The sequence below is a fragment of the Brassica oleracea genome, chromosome C9 (assembly GCF_000695525.1).
Source record: "Brassica oleracea var. oleracea cultivar TO1000 chromosome C9, BOL, whole genome shotgun sequence".
In the NCBI taxonomy this organism is placed as follows: Eukaryota; Viridiplantae; Streptophyta; class Magnoliopsida; order Brassicales; family Brassicaceae; genus Brassica; species Brassica oleracea.
Genome location: NC_027756.1, coordinates 48531057 through 48549163, shown reverse-complemented (window position 1 = coordinate 48549163; position 18107 = coordinate 48531057). Strand labels below are relative to the sequence as shown.

Below are 18107 nucleotides of genomic sequence, written 5' to 3'. Positions count from 1 at the left end.
AAGTTTTCTTTAACCGGATTGGTTAAAGAGAGGATACTGTATTTTTAAAAATGTTTGTGAATATAACCGTTAACGTTGTTGATGATGAGCTTTTCTATAAAGGTGAAAAGCTGATCACTGATTTCGCGACATAATTACGAATGCACGCGCGCGAGCCCAAAACTCGCTAACAATTATGTAACTAGCACACTTAGCTTCAGGCCCAATAAAAAGCCTCGTTTGGGCCCAGAATTAACAATAAGTGAAGCAACTAAACATTATCTTTGGTGGATTCATCAAGACAACCAGTGGTCGTCGAATCGGACAGGATGTCTTCAGTTGGATCCCTCCTCGACTGTCTCTTTGCGCTGTGATTCTCTTTTATTTTCAGATTACTATTCTCGAAGCTGAATCGAGCTCGTTCTCTAAATCTCAAGCTTTGCAGCAAACACAGTAAAACTAAAACAACACATGAACTCCTGCAAAACCCTATTCCGCGCCTCCCTTTCTTCATCTCCATTCGTTCATCTCCCAAACCCTAATTCATCATCCATCACTCTCGTCTCCTTTCGCGCCTTCTCCGTTCTCCGTCCAAATCCATCTACACACAGCTTCGGACCACCTCGTTGCGCTCTTCACGAAGCTGCCTCTCTTCCACTAGAAACGTTCACTGAGACTTCCCCTACAGATCTCACCGTGAGTGTGAAGGAACTGCTGACAACCAATCGAAATGACGCGTCGAGCATGATGAAGATGGAGCGGAGGAGCTCCTTCAGCGGCGAGCGTAGTAGAGGATCGTGGTTCCCTTACGAGGATAGGTTCAGGTGCGGTGATGTGCACCTTAGTAGCCGTGAGGTGTTGGAAGCGGTGAGCCCTCACATGATGGAGGAGAGGTCGGATAGGTTCAGGCGTGTGGTGGAGAATCGAAGCTTCTCGGTTTGTCTTGTCGTTGAAGGTCTGTCTGATATAGGAAACATCTCTGCTGCGTTTCGCTCGGCGGATGCGTTGGGGATTCAGTCCGTGCACGTTGTTGCATCCGACAGCTACAAAAGGTGCCCCCTCTGAGGTTTGGCAATTTCTGTTTCAGCTAAATGTCAGATTCTTGAACTGTGCATTGACACTAAAGTGATTGGATAGAAATGAAAAAAAATGTATAACCATTTGATTGCATTGTGTGAATTAATTTGTTGGTCTATGTGTTTAGGTATAGGAACAATCGACATGTGAGTATGGGAGCTGAGAAATGGCTCGACATTGAGCTTTGGGACACACCTAAAGATTGTTTCAAAGTCTTGAAGTCTCGCGGTTACAGGATCGCCACAACTCATTTGGGAATGGACACGGTACACTCCTTGAAGATTTTTGTCTTGATCTCTTTTTCTCTCTTGCATCATACTTGTGAGTTGTGACACATTTTTTGTTGGTTAATATCTCATAGGTTTCGATTTACGATATGGACTGGTCACAACCAACAGCAATAGTTGTTGGAAACGAGGGGAGTGGGATAAGTGAAGAGGCGTTGGAGTTATCAGATTTGTATTGCAGTATTCCAATGAACGGAATGGTTGATTCGTTCAATGTCTCAGTGGCCGCGGGGATTCTGATGCACCACGCGGTCTGTGACAGAACCGCTCGTCTGGTAATAAACCAGCAGCAGAATCTTTTTAAGTTAGCTTTCAGTTCTGGTTTTATTTTACTGTATTTTGTTGTGACATTTATAATGGATTTGAACAGGGAAGTCATGGAGATCTGTCGGAACAAGAGAAAGAGATATTGATGGCTGAGTTTTCACTTCGCCACAGTAGAAGCTCACTCTTTATTGCTTCCGAGTTCGCTAAACGTAGACAACAACAACACTCTCCTACCGTCTAGTTTCCCAACACTCTAGTTTTACATTTCTATTTCAAATGTAACATTGGTTCTGTTTTTACGTCACCGTAACATTAGTTCTGTTCTTCTACCTCCATTTTCATTGATTGATAATATATTTTTTTTGTCAGCATTGATAAATTTAATTAATATACTGTATCGTTGACATTTATCAAATTTTACATTACTTGAATACACTAGTTAAAACTGCACTTCAATTAATAAATGAAATTTTAATGTTGCAATAAGATTTTTATAATAAATTTGGAAATATTTCAACTTAACGCATGTAAGACAGGACAGGAAAATAAGCCACAATTCTAATCGAAGAAAAGCCTAAGTAATAGAAACAGAGTGTTGCTGTTATTATTTTTGTTCGTCTCTAGGAATACACAATTAATCGATTAACATATCACTGCTTGTAGTCTGTATCCTCTCCTTGTTGCTGCTATCTTCTCCACTCGATCGTTTCTTAGACTGATGCGTCCTCACAAACTCATCGATTCTCGCTTTCAATTCGATGTCCGGTATTAACATATCCGATGTCAAATGTGCCCGGTTAAACGGGTCGTGCTGCAGCAGAAGCAAGCATGATCAGATCAAAAGCCAACGTTAAATGATGGCGATCACCTGTTTATATAAGTGAATACTTGCTTACATTGTCGCTAAGAAGATGACGTTGAATGATGGCTCGATCAACTGTGTTTTTTGAGCTTGGGAGTATCACTGGATCTCTCATTAGCGTGCACTGCAAAATCAATATTGAAAAAAAGGAACAGGAACAGACATTAGAGTAGATTACTGAAACAAGATTTAGTATCTCCGTCAAATTAGAGAGAATAATACCTGAATTGGGTCGAGGAACTCGTCTGGTATTTCACCAAGTGCAGCTTCAGCATCCATAGCTTCAGAAGCAGCAGCTTTGGCCTTTGTGCCCAACTCCATAAACTCTTGAATGATTCTTCCATCTTCGCCTATTCTCCTAAGAACATCTGCTCCTGCGTCGAATAGCTGCAAAAACAAGCACTTGTTTTGTTCAGTAGAGAGACCGACAAGTTATGATGAAAGTGGATCCGGTTTAGGAGGAGGACCTGTTCGTTATATGATCGTCCATCACTGGATATGGCACTGGGAAATATGTTTTCTGAGTCTCCTCTTGCGAGATTGACATATATACGAACAATCTTCAAAGTTCACCAGAGATTCCGTTAGTCTTTTTTTCACACATGTTGGTGAGGAGTCTGAGTAAGAATAGTAATCACTAACCTGTTTAAGCAACTGTCTTGGACGGAACTCGTACTTCTCAGGATCTTTCAAGCTTAAAGACTTACGCTGTGGACCCACCAGTTGTAACAAGAAGTAATTAAGCATATTCGCAACCCTCTCAACCTGATAAGCAACACACAATTAAACTATTCAGTAAGAATTTTGGGTAATCAAATCGAGTAGATAATAGTTTCAGTATAGAGTCAGATTAACCATCTCAGGGAGTAGAAATGGGGCGGTGATCTCCTCAGATGTAAATGCAAGCATAGTCACATCCTCATTAGCCAGCTTCATGTCAATTCTAACAATCTGCAGATTAAAATAAAACTCTTTTGAGGCATTATGAACCGAGTCAGAAATAAGATATAATAAGTGTAATCCACTAACATTCTCCTGAGAGTGGAAGAGTCTCGTTCTATCCTGTCTCTCTTGCGCTGGTCTCTGCTCCCACTCTGCAGTATTTGACATCTCTGCCTCGATTTGTTTAATCTCGAGAATTTTGTTAAGACTTTCATCCAGAAGAAAGATGCTATCATTGACTAAGAAGTTTAAGAAGTTCAAGTACACGCCCTTCTCTTCCTCTTTTGCAATCTGTAAACAATCAATGTTTGGTAACACTATAACACTTGGCACATGATGATGGGAAACTCAGAGCCATGGTAAGGACACTAAGAAATTACCCGTCTCCACGCATTTCGGTGACTAGGCACCTGCCAGAGATACTCTAGAAGCTCGGCAATGTTGTGGCGAATGTTGAACTTGTCATAGAACTGCATTTGGATCACTCGGTTTCAGTCACATTAAAAGCGAGAGCCAATGGCCATTCATGTTTTTAAAGTTAACAAATTATGAAGTACTATGCAATAGAAAGAAGCATGTTACTCCAGATATATTATAGCCACCAAAAACAAAATTTCCTGCAATCACCTGAGTGTGAGAACCCGTGAACTCAATGTCAACATATAGTTTCAGTAAATTCCTGACAAGATACTCAAGGGATAACTGATGGCCTTCAAAGAGAGTAGATGTAGCAGAAGAACCACTACAAACAAACAAAAATTTGGTTTGAGATTAGTGGTCTGCTTTAATGCAATAATTGTTGCACTAGCAAAAGAAAATGAGGATTTTACAGCTTTCTTTCATGGGAAGAAAATTACCTTGAACGTGGCATCCAGCAGTTCAGAACTTCAACCATCTTTGCTCTGAGATACGGGTTTCTAATATATTCTGGACTTGCCATGAACATTATTATGAAGTTCATAAAGTCGTCCTAAAGGAAAGAGAACAACGATCATCAATGCAGGTACAAGAAATCGAATTTCTGCAGACGGATGAGAGAATAGACTAAACATACCAGCAGCACTCCATCCAAAGCCTTGGGGATTCTTGAAGCAAATATCAGTAACTCCATCGCATCTTCAACAAAATGCTCCGGCATACAGGAGAATTCCATGGGGCAAGTTGAAGGTAAAGGCATCTTAAAGCCACCAACAAGTCCAACTAACCAAACAATGACTAATCGATAGAAAGAGATAGCTCGTTGGATAAAGTCTCCATCCTTCAAAATAGTATACAGATATAAACAGCTATTACTATCATGTTCTCGGTCCAGAGAAAAAGCGAAAGATGTTCTCAGAGCAGAGAATATTATTACAAACCCTTAATATTTGAGCTTCGTGGCAAAGCTTTTCCTGAGAATACAACTCTAATTCTTTCTCCATTCTGGTTATGTCAAGCTCCAACTGTGGAGACGGTGCTTGATCTCTCATGGCTTTTAATGTTGCAAGATTGTCTTCACCTCTCGAGATGTCCTACATCATGCAAAAAAGTTAACAGTAAAGAACAGTACAATAACTATCTTCTGAAAATCCAGGCATCAATGACTCTTTCATAATCTAAACAAAGTAAATTCATATTTTCTTTGCAATTACTACCAAATGCTTTGTCCAGAAAATATGTCAGCAACCAAATTAAACAAGAGGTGTCTCCAAGATAATTTATCATAATTGTTTCTCCATAATATTTTAAGTTCGGGAAAAATAGTGATGGTTACCTGAGAAAGATGTTTAAAGTCCGAGAGTGCTTTTAAGAGACCCAAATTGAGGACCCTTGCAGTCATAAAGAAGCATTCACAAATGAAAGTGTATTTAGTTGTTGACTTTGCATTCTGCTGAGAAGAACTACTTGAACTTGTGGCTTCTTTGGATTGTAACAAGCGACTTTCATTTCCGTTTCCAGCGTCATTTGCTTTTGCCGTATTACCCTTGTCAATCCACTCAGAAACTTCCTCGGATGATGCATGGAGAGCAGTCAAGTCGCTGGCGTAGATCATTAAATAACATTAAATCATCAAGAATATATAAAATCCAGTGAGGAGATAGCCGTAGAATTATCTCGAGGCCCATACCTTAATTTTAAGCGATGCCCAGCGAATGCATATTTTGGATCGATCTTATCCCTTTTAGTAAAATGCGGGTCCAAAAATGGTTCACAGAGCCGGAGCATGACTGCGCTGAGGTTACAAAACATGCCTGAGCTAGCACAAGAAACTGGATCAACCTGTCATACACAACAGTATATTCAAGAGTGCGGGATTAAGCAGAAAATAAAAATACCAACTTAATGAAACCGGGAGGAGACAAATAACAAGGTATAAATGAAGATCCGAAGCAAATATACATCCTACTGAGGGATGATCACCTGTATATGGGCTCTCGACGCATTTGCATTGATCACTTCCGAAAGAAACTGTAGAACACACTCACGTGTATCGGTGCTTTTAAGTAAAATCATCAGTACATCATGCAGCCCACTGTACAAAATGTTCATAAAGTTTTTGATTGTAGAGAAGGATGATAACAAATCTGCAGGACGACGTTCCGATGCTCCAGAGAAACACTGCTGCCTGACATTCACAAAAACAATAAAGGCATGTATTAGCGTTGCCCTAACAGACAAAGAATATTATCTCATGTATATCAGGATAACCTTTTCATTTGCACAATTTATCCTTTTCAATTGTCAATGTTCAATGAACAGTCAAGAATCTTCAGAAAAGACCAAAAAAATCCAAGGTGTTCTAAAAACAAACAGAGAGCAAACTATTATGCTTAACTATGCTGGATTTGTATAACCATGCTTAAAATATACGTCACCTAACAGTAACAGAGTCATCTTATAAACCAAAGCATCTGCTTCTTTCTTTTTTTTTATCAAGTCTCCACTTTGAGTAGAGGTAAACAACATTGCTTATTGTCCTAACTGTCTCGATAACTAAACACCCCAAAGATTACAGAACTCTTAGCTATAGAAACCCAGAGATAAGTTGGAACTCACCCAACATCAGGTTGACTCTTGAAGAGAGTGTTATCAGGCAATGCGCTAATATGGAAGAAAGGGCCGAGAATGCTCGTCAACTCCATAGCTCGACCGTTCATATAAGCCCCACGCGGAACCCACCACTCATGACTAACCAGAGACTTAGCTCCAACAGGCAAGCTAACAAGATACTTAAGCGCCCTCAACGGCGGCTGGAAATCTCCAAGCACAGACACATTAATAACCGAAGACCTCAAATCCTCATACAACTCCTTGAGAATCAAATCCAAGTTATCAAAGTCCGAGTCCTTGAAAAACTCATCCAAAAAACCAGGAGGACACTGAACACCCCCACTACTCCCACCACCACCACCAAACATATCCAACGAGCCAGAACCAACCTCGGAGAAGATCAACGGAAGCAGAGGAGACACGTTCCTCCTCTTCTTCGCCTTCCTGGCATCATCCGATCCCCCAAACAACTCCGGATTCGCCAGGTGAATCCTGCAGTACGAAACCGCGAGCCTCCTCGCGTCCCTGGTGACGGTCTCCATCTCCGACCTCAGATTCTTGTCCTTCATCGACTGGATCTTCTTGGACTCGTCGTACGCGCGGCGGTAGCAGCCGATTAGGTACGGGAAAGGCGGCTCCGCGGCGGAGGAGGAGGGGAAGTTGTTGTTGCCGGAGAGGCGATCGATGAGGACTCTCTCCATCAGATCGCGGGAGAGGAGGAGGGGTTTGCCTTCGCTGAGAATCTCGGCGGCTGTCATCTCCAAGTAGACGACTCGAGGATCGGAGGCATCGGTGGCGGATTCGGCTAGGGTTACGTAGAGGATCTTGCGGAGGATTATGTCCTCGATTTCGGATGGAGATCTTTGGGGCTTGCTCGTCGACATTGAGGGTGTGATTGGATCGATAACGGAGACTCGGTTTCGGGTGGTTGTCAACTTTGATCGGCGATGAATCAGTTCAGAGGATTATCTATTGAACTTAATCGAGTTTAAGTGGAATTAATTATTTGTAAAAAAAATAAATAAAAAACGAAAAATTAAAATTTGCGAAAGAAGAGAGAAGCCATCGCTGAGATTATTGAAGATTAAGACGAATCCGAAGGACGCGAAACTACTCTAAATACGATCTGCAGTGTCGTCCTTGGTTCTTTACTTGATCAAGGAAATAATATTTATTTTACAAACTTGTTAGCTAAGAAATATATACAGTATTTAACATATTTGGGCTTTGGGTCTTCGGCCTGATCATTATGATTCGACATATTACACATTCCTCCATAAATATCACAATCATTTGCAGCCTTGTTTAGAATTCAGATTAATTGATGATCGACTTGCATCCAATTTTTTTTTGTTTCCATTTACATTTATCTTGAGTGAAATAATCTTTGCTGTTATGACTTGTATTCAATGTTAATTTACAGGGCAAATCTCCAAAATAGCACATTTTTAAGTTTATATCACAAAAATAGCACTCAAAAACTAAAATGACCAAAATAGCACCTTTCTAAGTTTATCCTTTGAAAATTAAGTTTATCCTTTGAAAATTTTAATTTTTTTTATTTTTCAAAATTTAAAATCTTATCCCAAAAACTCATTTCTCAACTCTAAACCCTAAACCCTAAACTCTAAACCCTAAACCCTAAACTTTAAACTCTAAACCCCACCCTTTAACTTTAAACCCTAAGTTTGTGACTTTTGATAAAACATTAAGTGTTATTTTTGTGACTTTTGACTTTGAGTGCTAGTTTAGAAACAAAAACTTGATATAGAGCTTTTGTCTTTTTCTCTTATTGATAATCGTCAAGACTCTCTAAATTAACAATGTGCAAGTTTTTAGCGGCGTCTAATATTCTTCCTAAGATATGTTTTAGTACTGTAAGATGGTACCATTATTAACAGATGAAGTTTAAGAGAAAACTCAAATGCTAGTTTTAAACTCAAATAAAGGCACATACACATCATCGAAAGAGCGATTTTATTTTACACAGCAATTGGAACAACAAAAAACAATCGAGGACGAACAAAATGGACACAATGAATTATTTTCAACCGATAAATTTAAAAACCTTTTTGGTTTTACTCAAGATGATCATGCGGTCGGATGGACATGAACATCGCGGCATACTGAAGTAAACGGCGTTCACTGTTACCTTCAACGCTATGTTCCGACACAGGACTCATCGAACCGCCTACACAGGTTCTCTTCCTGTACCGGCGCCACGACATTTGAATATTCACCGCAGCCCACGTCCTCCAGTTTGAGGAGTAGTATCTTGCAGTCCTCTTAAGACGCTCGTTTGCGAATTTATAACGGAAATGATCGGTTATGTACCTTAGATCTTCTGATCCCAGGGAGAACGCCTCGATGCTGTCTAGACAGACAAATGTTGCGGAGGAAGGAGGAAGACGGTCGATAAATGGACGTCGGAGGCACCATGAGAGTAGCTCGTCGCCTAAGTAACCGCCTGGTTCGAGCGTACTAGTGGCTACCACGCCTTTGCTTAGGCTCTGGTTACGTTTGACTCTTCCACGCATGATGAATATCATTCTCTGTACAGGATCTCCTTCCCGGATGATCTGTGACACAATAAAGAACTCATATTTTAAAAAGTAAAGACAAAAAAAAAAAACACTCTTATGATGCGAAGAGTACCTTTTCGTCTTTAGAGTAGACACGAGGCTTAGCACGATCGCAAATGTTGTCTAGGATCAAATCGTCCATGCCCCTGAACAATGGTACCTAAGAAAGAAACAAACATATTATCAGATACTTGACCTGTCTGAAAAGGATTCATCTAAGGTTTGTTTTCTAGTACCTTGTTAATGAGATCAACGCAAAGATATCTCTTAATATCTCTTCGAAGACCAGGAGGCAGATCATGTATAAGTTCCAGCTCGTCTTCTCCACCCAAGGCAGTCCATCTCTGCCTCTCAAATCTCCTAACTCTCTGTCTTAACCGAGAAGGCAGCTGCCTACGTTTCATCCACCATTCCATATCCCTACACCGTATCTGCATTTTCCTCTTCTTTGCCATCACCGCGTGTAAAAACACCTTTAAAAGAGAGCAAACAGGTTGTTAAAGATTTTGGATTCCATCAAAACACAATATCATATAAGGAGAGACTTATCCTTGCATAGTTTACCTGAATGTTTCCGATCAAGAGAGTGAAGAGTAATAACCCGCTAAGGACCATAACTATGCTGAAAACAACCTCAAGCCAGTTGCTTGTGGGCTCAAGATCGTTCCCAAATGTGCTGTAAAACGCAATCGCACAAAACAGGGTCAGTATAAAACACTTAAAAGGTTATTAAGCATTGAAACCTGAAACCAAGAAACTACCTGAGAGTCATGAGACCCCAGAAGATAGGGTAAAGTATCTTAACCGCAAGAGAGTTGCTGGAGATGACCGGAAGTGCCCAACCGTAGATACCATATCGGAATGGTCCGTTAGAGTCTAAGCACATAGGCTTCTTAACCACACTAGTGAGGTTTCCGGATAAGCATGGAAATCCAATTGTGCTAGTGGGTGAGACGAATTGGTAACAGACCTCCTCTTGGCAAGACAGACTCAGGTTACAGTTCGCGGTCCTCATGCATTGCTGTCTGATACAAGAAGCAACACGCTGTATTGCAAGAACATACCAGCATCCCCCAGCTACCTGTAACCACACAAAAAGATTCCATGAATAGACAAGCTTTAGTATCATTTTCTCAGCATGGAATTTGATATTTAGTTGTTGATTTTGTGCATAATCATTTTCTTAGCATGGACTTACATGAGAAGCGATGAAATATGCGATGAGGTTAAGAGCAAAACCCCACCAAATAGTTCCGAAAATGTAACCAGTGACCTTCTGCATCCTTCTCATCAAGCAGATGCAGTGATAAATCTTGGGGAGGAACTGGAACAAGAAGATCAGCAGAAGGATCGTCATTATCAGCTTAACCTTCTCTTCTCTAATCAGTTTTGGCACCACTAACCAAAACACAGCCTGCCAAAAAAACAACACTTTCAAATGATTCATGTGACACTAATAAGAAGTTTATGGTTATTTTAATAATATTGGAATAGTTTGAGGATTGTTCTGAAAACGTTTTTAACCTGAGGAACCGGGAGGATGACTATAACATCAAACCAGAAGCCAGTGAGGGAGCGTGCGTAGTGTGACGCGATGGCGCGTGGATCCCAAACGAGTTTCCCACACCCAACGACGAGTGACTCTCTCGAGACGTAAGCCAGCCTAAACTGAAGCCACACGTGCCAGAGGTGAAGAGCGTCGAGGCACGTGCGAACGACCGTCACAACAGCAGCGAACGCGCCGTCCATGTAAAGACACGCGGGTCCAGTAGTTCTCCCGATGGAGAGCGCGTAGAAGAAGAGCGGATCCACCGCCAAGGCCATCCCGCGAGCTAGAAGCAACGCGCGGTTCCATCTCTGCACGCGCTTGCTCCTGGGATCGAGAACTTCCCCGAACGGGCCCTTGAGACGTCTGAACCGGGCTCGAACCGGGTCGGGTGCGGATCCTTCCTGGATCGGGACTAGGGAGGACCCGGCTGAGGCGCGCCACTCCGGCGCGTTGGCTTGATCACAGCTTGTGGAGTGGAAGGCCGGTACGCCTACTTGAGTGCATGCGTAACACTCGCCGGAGCTCAGCACCGGCGTGTCGTCGCTGCTGCTCGATTCTCCAACGTTGTTTTCCGAGATTCCAGTTGTTTCCCGGCGTAGTTTCTGAGAAAACAGTCCAATCCACCTGAAAATCCGAATCGTGAATCACTAAACGAGCAGAAGAGACAAATCGATCTATGCATGGTGGCTTCAAAGGTATAAAACAGTTCAGAGAACGAAGGAATTTTCCGGGAAAACTGTTTCTCGAGAAAATAATACGTTCTCATAGAAAGCTTGTCACCGTTGAGTGAAGAAACAAAAATACATTTTCGAAATTACTGAACATTTAAACGAATAAATATAAAACTATACCTGAAGAGGAAGTTGGTGTGAGAGGGCATGATTGAAATAGAGGAACCACCATGGGAGAGACAGAAGATTTGCAGGTGGAGATTGGAGAGAGAGGTATTTGATAGATTGTATAGGGGAAGGGAGAGTGTGTGATACGTATGTCTCTGATAGGATTGGGTTTATTGTTAGGATCCGGTGCAATAGACTAAACCGAAGTTTCACCTAATTCGGAAACCGAACCGGATTTTGACGATGAGGGGTGAGTTGTCAAGTGTCAGAGATGTGTGTGGTTAGTAAAGAGGTAGCATTGGCCCACAACAGAGACACTGAACAAATTGGATTCCGTACAGATCATGAAGATTACAAGGGGACCCAATGTGGACCCGACCCATTTCAATTATTATAGAAGTTGAGTGTCTATTATAGTTGAATCATTCAAGTTTAGATCAGCCTTATCAAATGTACATGCTATAATCATTGAAGTTATTTCTTATTGCTCAATCATTGAAATTTAGATAAGCTTTAATCAAATTTACTTGCTATAATAGGACATCTTATAATTCTAATTTGAGGATATAGACGTGTAGTATGTGTACGTATAAATAATTTACTATCATACCATGAAGTAAAAACGGTTTCACAGACTTGATATTTTGCAATCAATTGTACAAAGAATATGCTTCATGATTCTATATTGATATTTGTCTCTATCATCATAATATAATCATTGATAGATTTTTTTGTTGTATGATAAATTGATACTTGTTTACTTATACGTAATGTACCTACCTATGGATTGACCACATGGGACGTAAGCCATATAACTAACACACACTCTGATATTAACGTTGTGAATAAAATAAATTATTTGATCATCAAAAAGTTAAAGGCAGAATAAACTATTGTAATGGTTGCAGAAAAAAAAAAGAAACATACTGCAAAATCTTCTCTCGTAGTTAGGCATTTTTTGGTTAACATCTTACAGATACCCACTTAATCTTGAAATTCTGAGAAAATGTGCTGCTTTATAATAATGCACCTTTGGGGACCTGTGGTATCAGCCACGTACTTGACAGTGAAGTTTCCACAAGGTGAGAGTCGTATAAAACCATACCATACGTTTATAGTTCGAGTCACGACCAATTTGAACGGATTACACCCATTTGAATGATAATGACATGGTCGAAATTTAAGTGAGAGGGATTAGTGGAATACACATGAATGGAGTGAAGGAGAAAAAGTATAATGGTAGAAGTTTCGGTCCGTAATCTTCGAAGTGTTCAGAATCAGAAGTTATTATAGATTGTGTTTTTAAATAGAGTTGAACTAGTGATCTTGATTAATGACTTTTAAGATCACTAGATCACCAACCACTTAATAATGCATATAGATTTTTGTCGACATATTTTAATAAATAAACAAACGCCTAATTTAGCAATAATATATTTCTAAAAAAATAATAGCGAAAATGTGGAATATTGTCTAATGTACTATTCGAGCATATTGCAAGAAGACAAGAAAACCATGTGCAATAACTCGTGTCTATTTTTTCTTTCTTTCATGTCCGCATGTAAGCTAAGGCCAAGACTAAAAAACTTAGGAGCCAAGTGGGCACAAGATTGCAAATAGAACGTGACATTATCTTATTCGATTGTATCTGGTTGGTCGACATTCCCTTCGAGAGACAAATTCCAACAAACAGAAACATTTAAATACCAATTTTGACCTTGTAGTTTTTGAACACGACATTTCTTTTGGCTTAGAGTTCGATACGCCAAGAAAAGCAAAGCTTTTTTTTTTCAAACTAAATATTTCACCTAAACTGCAGAAGCAACAGATGCATCATGTCTTTTTGGCAGATATACGGGGAAATGCCACACAAGCCTAAAACCACGATTAACCCGAATTCTTAGGATGAAATTCGTTAAGAACCGTTTTTAGTTTTTTTCTTAAATAAAAAATATAAAAATCGATTCTTAGCATAAATATATATATAAAAAAAAAGAAAAAAAAAGACAAAAAGTGTCAAACCCCAAATTAAAAGCATGGATTAATCATGCTCTAATAAATCAGGCCCAATATATAAGAGGTCACAGGAAAACTATATAACGTTACTATATATTGCATTTTCAGAGAATATGGATTTTGAGACATCAGCACAATAACTTATTAGCTTATGGTTTATATCTCACATTGAGATAAATGTTATCATTCTGTTCTGTCACAACCAACTCACTAGAAGCTATGTACTATAAAGTCCGAAACTTCTTGGGCTCCAAAAGGTGTCGTTTTTCAATTGCTCTGTTTTGAGAAAGCTTCTTCTTCCTCCTTCTCAGCATCTGCCGTTTCTGACGCAATCTTTTTGAATGTGAGCTTTTGCTGAGGTAACTGACCATTGGAGAACGCTGTGACCTCTGTATCGATCAGAATCCCATCTTCTTCCTTGAAATCTCCTCTCAAGATACCTTTGGCGAGCTCGTTTTCAATGTTCTGCTGTATCACACGCTTGACAGGTCTAGCTCCGTAGTTCGGATCATACCCGAGGCTTCCGAGAAGATCCACCGCCGCATCTGTGATCTCTATCTTCATTTTCCTATCCGCAATCCGCTTCTGCACACGAGCCAGCTGTGGAATATAACACAAAAAAGAGTGATTCAGTAAGGGCTTGAACAGCATAACCATGCTGGACACATTTATCCAGGAACTGAAAAACCGAATCAGATCCTATATCTCTAGAACCGAAAAACCGAATGAGAACGGGAGCCCAGAATTAAATGAATACCCGAATTTCTATAATATAGATTATATACTTGTAAATAATAACTATATTTAATTAAAATAATCAATTAATTTTAAAATATTAATTATAAACCAAAATACAGGAAAAAACTAATTACCAAAATACCTTTTTATCCAAATTATTCAAACTTTTATTTGAACTGAAAAGGCATACATACCTGTAACCGGACGATGCTGTTGATCTGCTCACGGTCAAGAGGCTGGAAAACAATATACTCATCAACCCTATTCATAAACTCAGGACGAAAGATCGATCTCGCAGCATCCATCACTCTCTGCTTAATCGTCTCATAACCAAGCTCACTCCCCTCATCATCCGCGTTGCTGTTCAAGATATACTGCGAGCCAACGTTCGAGGTCATGATAATAACCGTATTGGTGAAGCTCACCGTACGTCCCTGAGAGTCAGTAACCCTCCCATCGTCCAAGATCTGGAGAAACACGTTGAACACATCTCCATGAGCCTTCTCAATCTCGTCGAAGAGTATGACCGAGTATGGCCTTCTCCTAACCACTTCCGTCAACTGCCCTCCCTCCTCGTAGCCCACGTATCCGGGAGGAGCTCCGATGAGCCTGGAAACCGCGTGTTTCTCCATGTACTCGCTCATGTCGATCCTCACCAGAGCTTCCTCCGTGTTGAAGAGGTAAGAAGCGAGGGCCTTGGCCAGCTCGGTTTTGCCGACTCCCGTCGGTCCCATGAACATGAAGGAAGCTATCGGACGGCCCGGATCCGATAGGCCGGCTCTGGACCGTTGGATCGCTTCGGCTACGGCCGTGACTGCAGGGTTCTGACCTATTACTCGTCTATGCAGCTCCTCTTCCAAGTGTAGAAGCTTATCTCTATCGGACTGTTGAAGCTTCGACACAGGGATGCCAGTCCATTTGCTAACGATCTCTGCTATGTCGCTGCCTAACACCTCTTCTCTGAACATAGACTTGCCAGAGCTTAAGTACTCATTAAGCTCCTTCTCAGCTTCGTTTAACTGACGCTGTAAAGAGTTTAGGCTTCCGTATTTGAGCTCTGCTGCGCGGTTTAGATCGTATTCGCGCTCCGCTTGCTGGATCTCGAGGCTTACTCTGTCTATCTCCTCTTTGATGGATTGGAGACGGGACATGACGGACCTCTCGTGCTCCCACTGCTCGGTTAACTCCGCTTGCTTCTCCTTTAGTAAGACTAACTCCGTTTCGATCCGGTTTAGCCTCTCTCTTGAAGCTTTGTCTGTGTCGTTGGTAAGTGAGAGCCTCTCCATCTCGAGCTTGATCACCGCGCGGTCTAGCTCGTCGAGAGCTGTGGGTTTCGATGTGATTTCCATTTTCAGTTTGGCTGCTGCTTCATCAACCAAGTCAATTGCTGTAAAAAACAATTAACCAAATCAGTTAGATCATGTGATGATGAAATGGTAATAACAAAGTATTAACCTTTGTCAGGTAGGAACCGGCCACTGATGTAACGGTCAGAGAGGATGGCGGCTTCCACTAGAGCACTGTCTGAGATGCGAACTCCGTGATGGAGTTCGTACCTTTCTCTCAAACCGCGGAGGATCGAAACAGTGTCTTCCACGGTAGGTTGATCAACGTAAACCTGTTGAAACCTGCGTTCCAAGGCTGGATCTTTCTCTATATACTTTCTGTATTCGTCGAGCGTTGTTGCGCCTATACATCGTAGCTCGCCTCGACCTAGCATTGGTTTTAGTAGGTTACCAGCATCCATTGCCCCATTAGTCGCACCTGAAAGAAGGAAGATTCTTCAAAATCATTGCTGAATGTACAAATTGTTCTTATACAAACAAACGATGGTGCATACCTGCGCCAACAACTGTGTGGATCTCATCGATGAATAAGATGGTTTGGCCTTCTGAGTCTGTGACCTCCTTAAGTACAGCCTTTAGTCTATCTTCGAATTCTCCTCGATACTTTGCTCCAGCAATAAGTGCCCCCATATCAAGAGATATCAACTGCAAAGAGACCAGCAAACGATTGTAAGAAGAAAAGAAGATAAAACTTTGATGTTATAGTTGAATACCTTTCTGTTCATCAATGCTTGAGGCACATCTCCTTGCACAATCCTCTGAGCAAGCCTGTTTTAAAAGTAGTATATCTTGAGGCACATCTCCTTGCACAATCCTCTGAGCATCACATAAACATATGGTTTAAGTTTCTGAAGTTTAGTGTAGTGACAACTTACCCTTCTGAGATTGCGGTTTTACCAACACCTGGTTCACCGATCAACACAGGGTTATTCTTAGTCCTCCTTGAGAGAATCTGAATGCATCTACGGATCTCATCATCTCGTCCAATCACAGGATCAAGCTTTCCTTCTCTCGCCATCGCTGTCAAATCTTTACCATACTTCTCCAACGCCTCATACTTGCCTTCCGGATCTGTCAAAACATAAACACTCAAGTCTCTAGACTCTTACAAACTCTCAACGTCAAATGAAGTTACCAACCTTGGTCAATGACTGATTGTTTCCCTCTAATGGACTCAATAGCAGTTTTCAAACTCTTCTCAGATATCTGAAAATCCCTAAACAGCTGCTTCCCAAACCGCTTATCATCAACAAAAGCAAGAACCAAATGCTCAACAGAGACATAAGAGTCCCCCAAGTCTTTCTTATACTGTCTCGCCCTCTGAAACAACCCTTCCAAATCACGTCCAAGCATCGAACCAGCAGCTTCTCCATACACCTTCGGCTGGCGTTGAATGAACTTATCCGTAGCTTCAAGAACCTTGGTGTTATCCACACCGATCTTCGAAAAAATCCTGCGAGCTAAACCGTTCTTCTGCTCCAAAAGAGCTTTCATGAGATGCTCCGTCTCCACGATCTGTTGCTTGTTCTCTTTAGCCACGTCTGGTGAAGAGACTATCGACTGCCACGCCATCTCTGTGAACTCTTGCTGTGTAAGCTATACAATTCAAAGATCATGTGTTCGTTATCAGTTTCATCATTCTTACAGTAAGATAAAGCTTAAAGTTTGAGACTTTACCCTTCCATTAGAAGAAGCTTCGCATCGGACGACGAACGGTTGATGTTGAAGTCTTCGAGTGAGCCTCGCGCTCTGCTTTAGCTTCAGTGATTTGAAGGAAGTGGGCTTCGCCGGAAAAGCCACGGAAGGTTGGAGGTGAGAGAAAGAGGAAACCTTTCGGGAGTCTGATCCTACGCCGCCGACGATACTACTAAACGCCGCCGTAGCAGTCGTCTTAGCCGTCGCCATTTGCTCGGAGAAATTGAAAAACGGTGAACAGTTTAGAAAGGATGATGTACTACAACAGGGAGTTTAGCGCGAATTCGCTGAAACGGCGAGATGTTTACTTAAGAAATGAGGAAAGATTAACGCTTTTTGCTTGTGTTTTCGTGTAGTTTAGTGAGAAGCAGGAGAAAGTGGAAGGAGGAAATAATAAAGAAGGGAGTAGAAGATGCTAAACGACGCCGGAGGCTTCGTGAACCCTCGGGATGAGGTGCAGAACTACGCACTTTCTGACACGTGTTATTGCACGGAAATATAGAGTTTTCCGATGTGGAAACTAGAAATAATATGAGCCGTCCAAAAAAGAGCTGAAATAATATAGAAAATATATTTTCCCCAAACTTGGGCTAAAGAGGTCGGCCGGCCCAAGTACAACTGTAGCGGAAATCGGACAAAGTTAACCAGCCGCAGTTATGGAGCGTCGTTGTTGCACTCTCAAATATAGAGGTTGATTGTTGGGCTTTTTGCAGAATTGACCTATAACTTAAAGTCAAACACAAAACTAACCTCCTTTTTTTTGAAAATTAGTTTTGCTCTATTCATCCCACAAGTTCATATAATTTACGAAAATGCCATCAATTTTTTTTTTCTTTTTTTTTTCGAAAATGACATTTTTACTCTCTCACCCTCATCATCTTCAAGTAATTACAAGATT

The 18107-nt window shown here is 41.1% G+C and overlaps 4 protein-coding genes across 4 annotated transcripts; 1 reads left to right on the top strand and 3 right to left on the bottom strand.

Moving 5' to 3' along the window:
• The first annotated feature begins 294 nt into the window (after positions 1-294).
• LOC106315517 (tRNA (guanosine(18)-2'-O)-methyltransferase) lies at positions 295-1981 on the top strand. The gene is made up of 4 exons (XM_013753263.1): positions 295-1031; positions 1184-1322; positions 1418-1618; positions 1714-1981. Exons 1-4 carry the CDS (start codon positions 451-453, stop codon positions 1849-1851), a joined length of 1059 nt encoding a protein of 352 aa, XP_013608717.1. The 5' UTR covers positions 295-450; the 3' UTR covers positions 1852-1981.
• Positions 1982-2091: 110 nt separating this feature from the next.
• On the bottom strand, positions 2092-7611 carry LOC106318527 (probable ubiquitin conjugation factor E4). The gene is made up of 16 exons (XM_013756544.1): positions 6451-7611; positions 5815-6019; positions 5522-5673; positions 5168-5432; positions 4773-4925; positions 4469-4672; positions 4272-4384; positions 4042-4156; positions 3795-3884; positions 3502-3705; positions 3328-3423; positions 3115-3237; positions 2940-3032; positions 2695-2859; positions 2507-2596; positions 2092-2421 (listed from the first exon to the last, which is right to left on the bottom strand). Exons 1-16 carry the CDS (start codon positions 7326-7328, stop codon positions 2245-2247), a joined length of 3123 nt encoding a protein of 1040 aa, XP_013611998.1. The 5' UTR covers positions 7329-7611; the 3' UTR covers positions 2092-2244.
• A 747-nt stretch (positions 7612-8358) lies between these two features.
• LOC106317764 (cyclic nucleotide-gated ion channel 2) lies at positions 8359-11644 on the bottom strand. Its single transcript, XM_013755536.1, has 8 exons — positions 11427-11644; positions 10551-11199; positions 10225-10440; positions 9788-10107; positions 9591-9702; positions 9263-9499; positions 9100-9186; positions 8359-9023 (listed from the first exon to the last, which is right to left on the bottom strand). Exons 1-8 carry the CDS (start codon positions 11453-11455, stop codon positions 8523-8525), a joined length of 2151 nt encoding a protein of 716 aa, XP_013610990.1. The 5' UTR covers positions 11456-11644; the 3' UTR covers positions 8359-8522.
• Positions 11645-13501: 1857 nt separating this feature from the next.
• Positions 13502-17603, bottom strand: LOC106317763 (chaperone protein ClpB3, chloroplastic-like). The gene is made up of 8 exons (XM_013755535.1): positions 17192-17603; positions 16654-17110; positions 16390-16585; positions 16228-16282; positions 16009-16159; positions 15624-15932; positions 14363-15555; positions 13502-14030 (listed from the first exon to the last, which is right to left on the bottom strand). Exons 1-8 carry the CDS (start codon positions 17417-17419, stop codon positions 13698-13700), a joined length of 2922 nt encoding a protein of 973 aa, XP_013610989.1. The 5' UTR covers positions 17420-17603; the 3' UTR covers positions 13502-13697.
• Between the last annotated feature and the right edge of the window lie 504 nt (positions 17604-18107).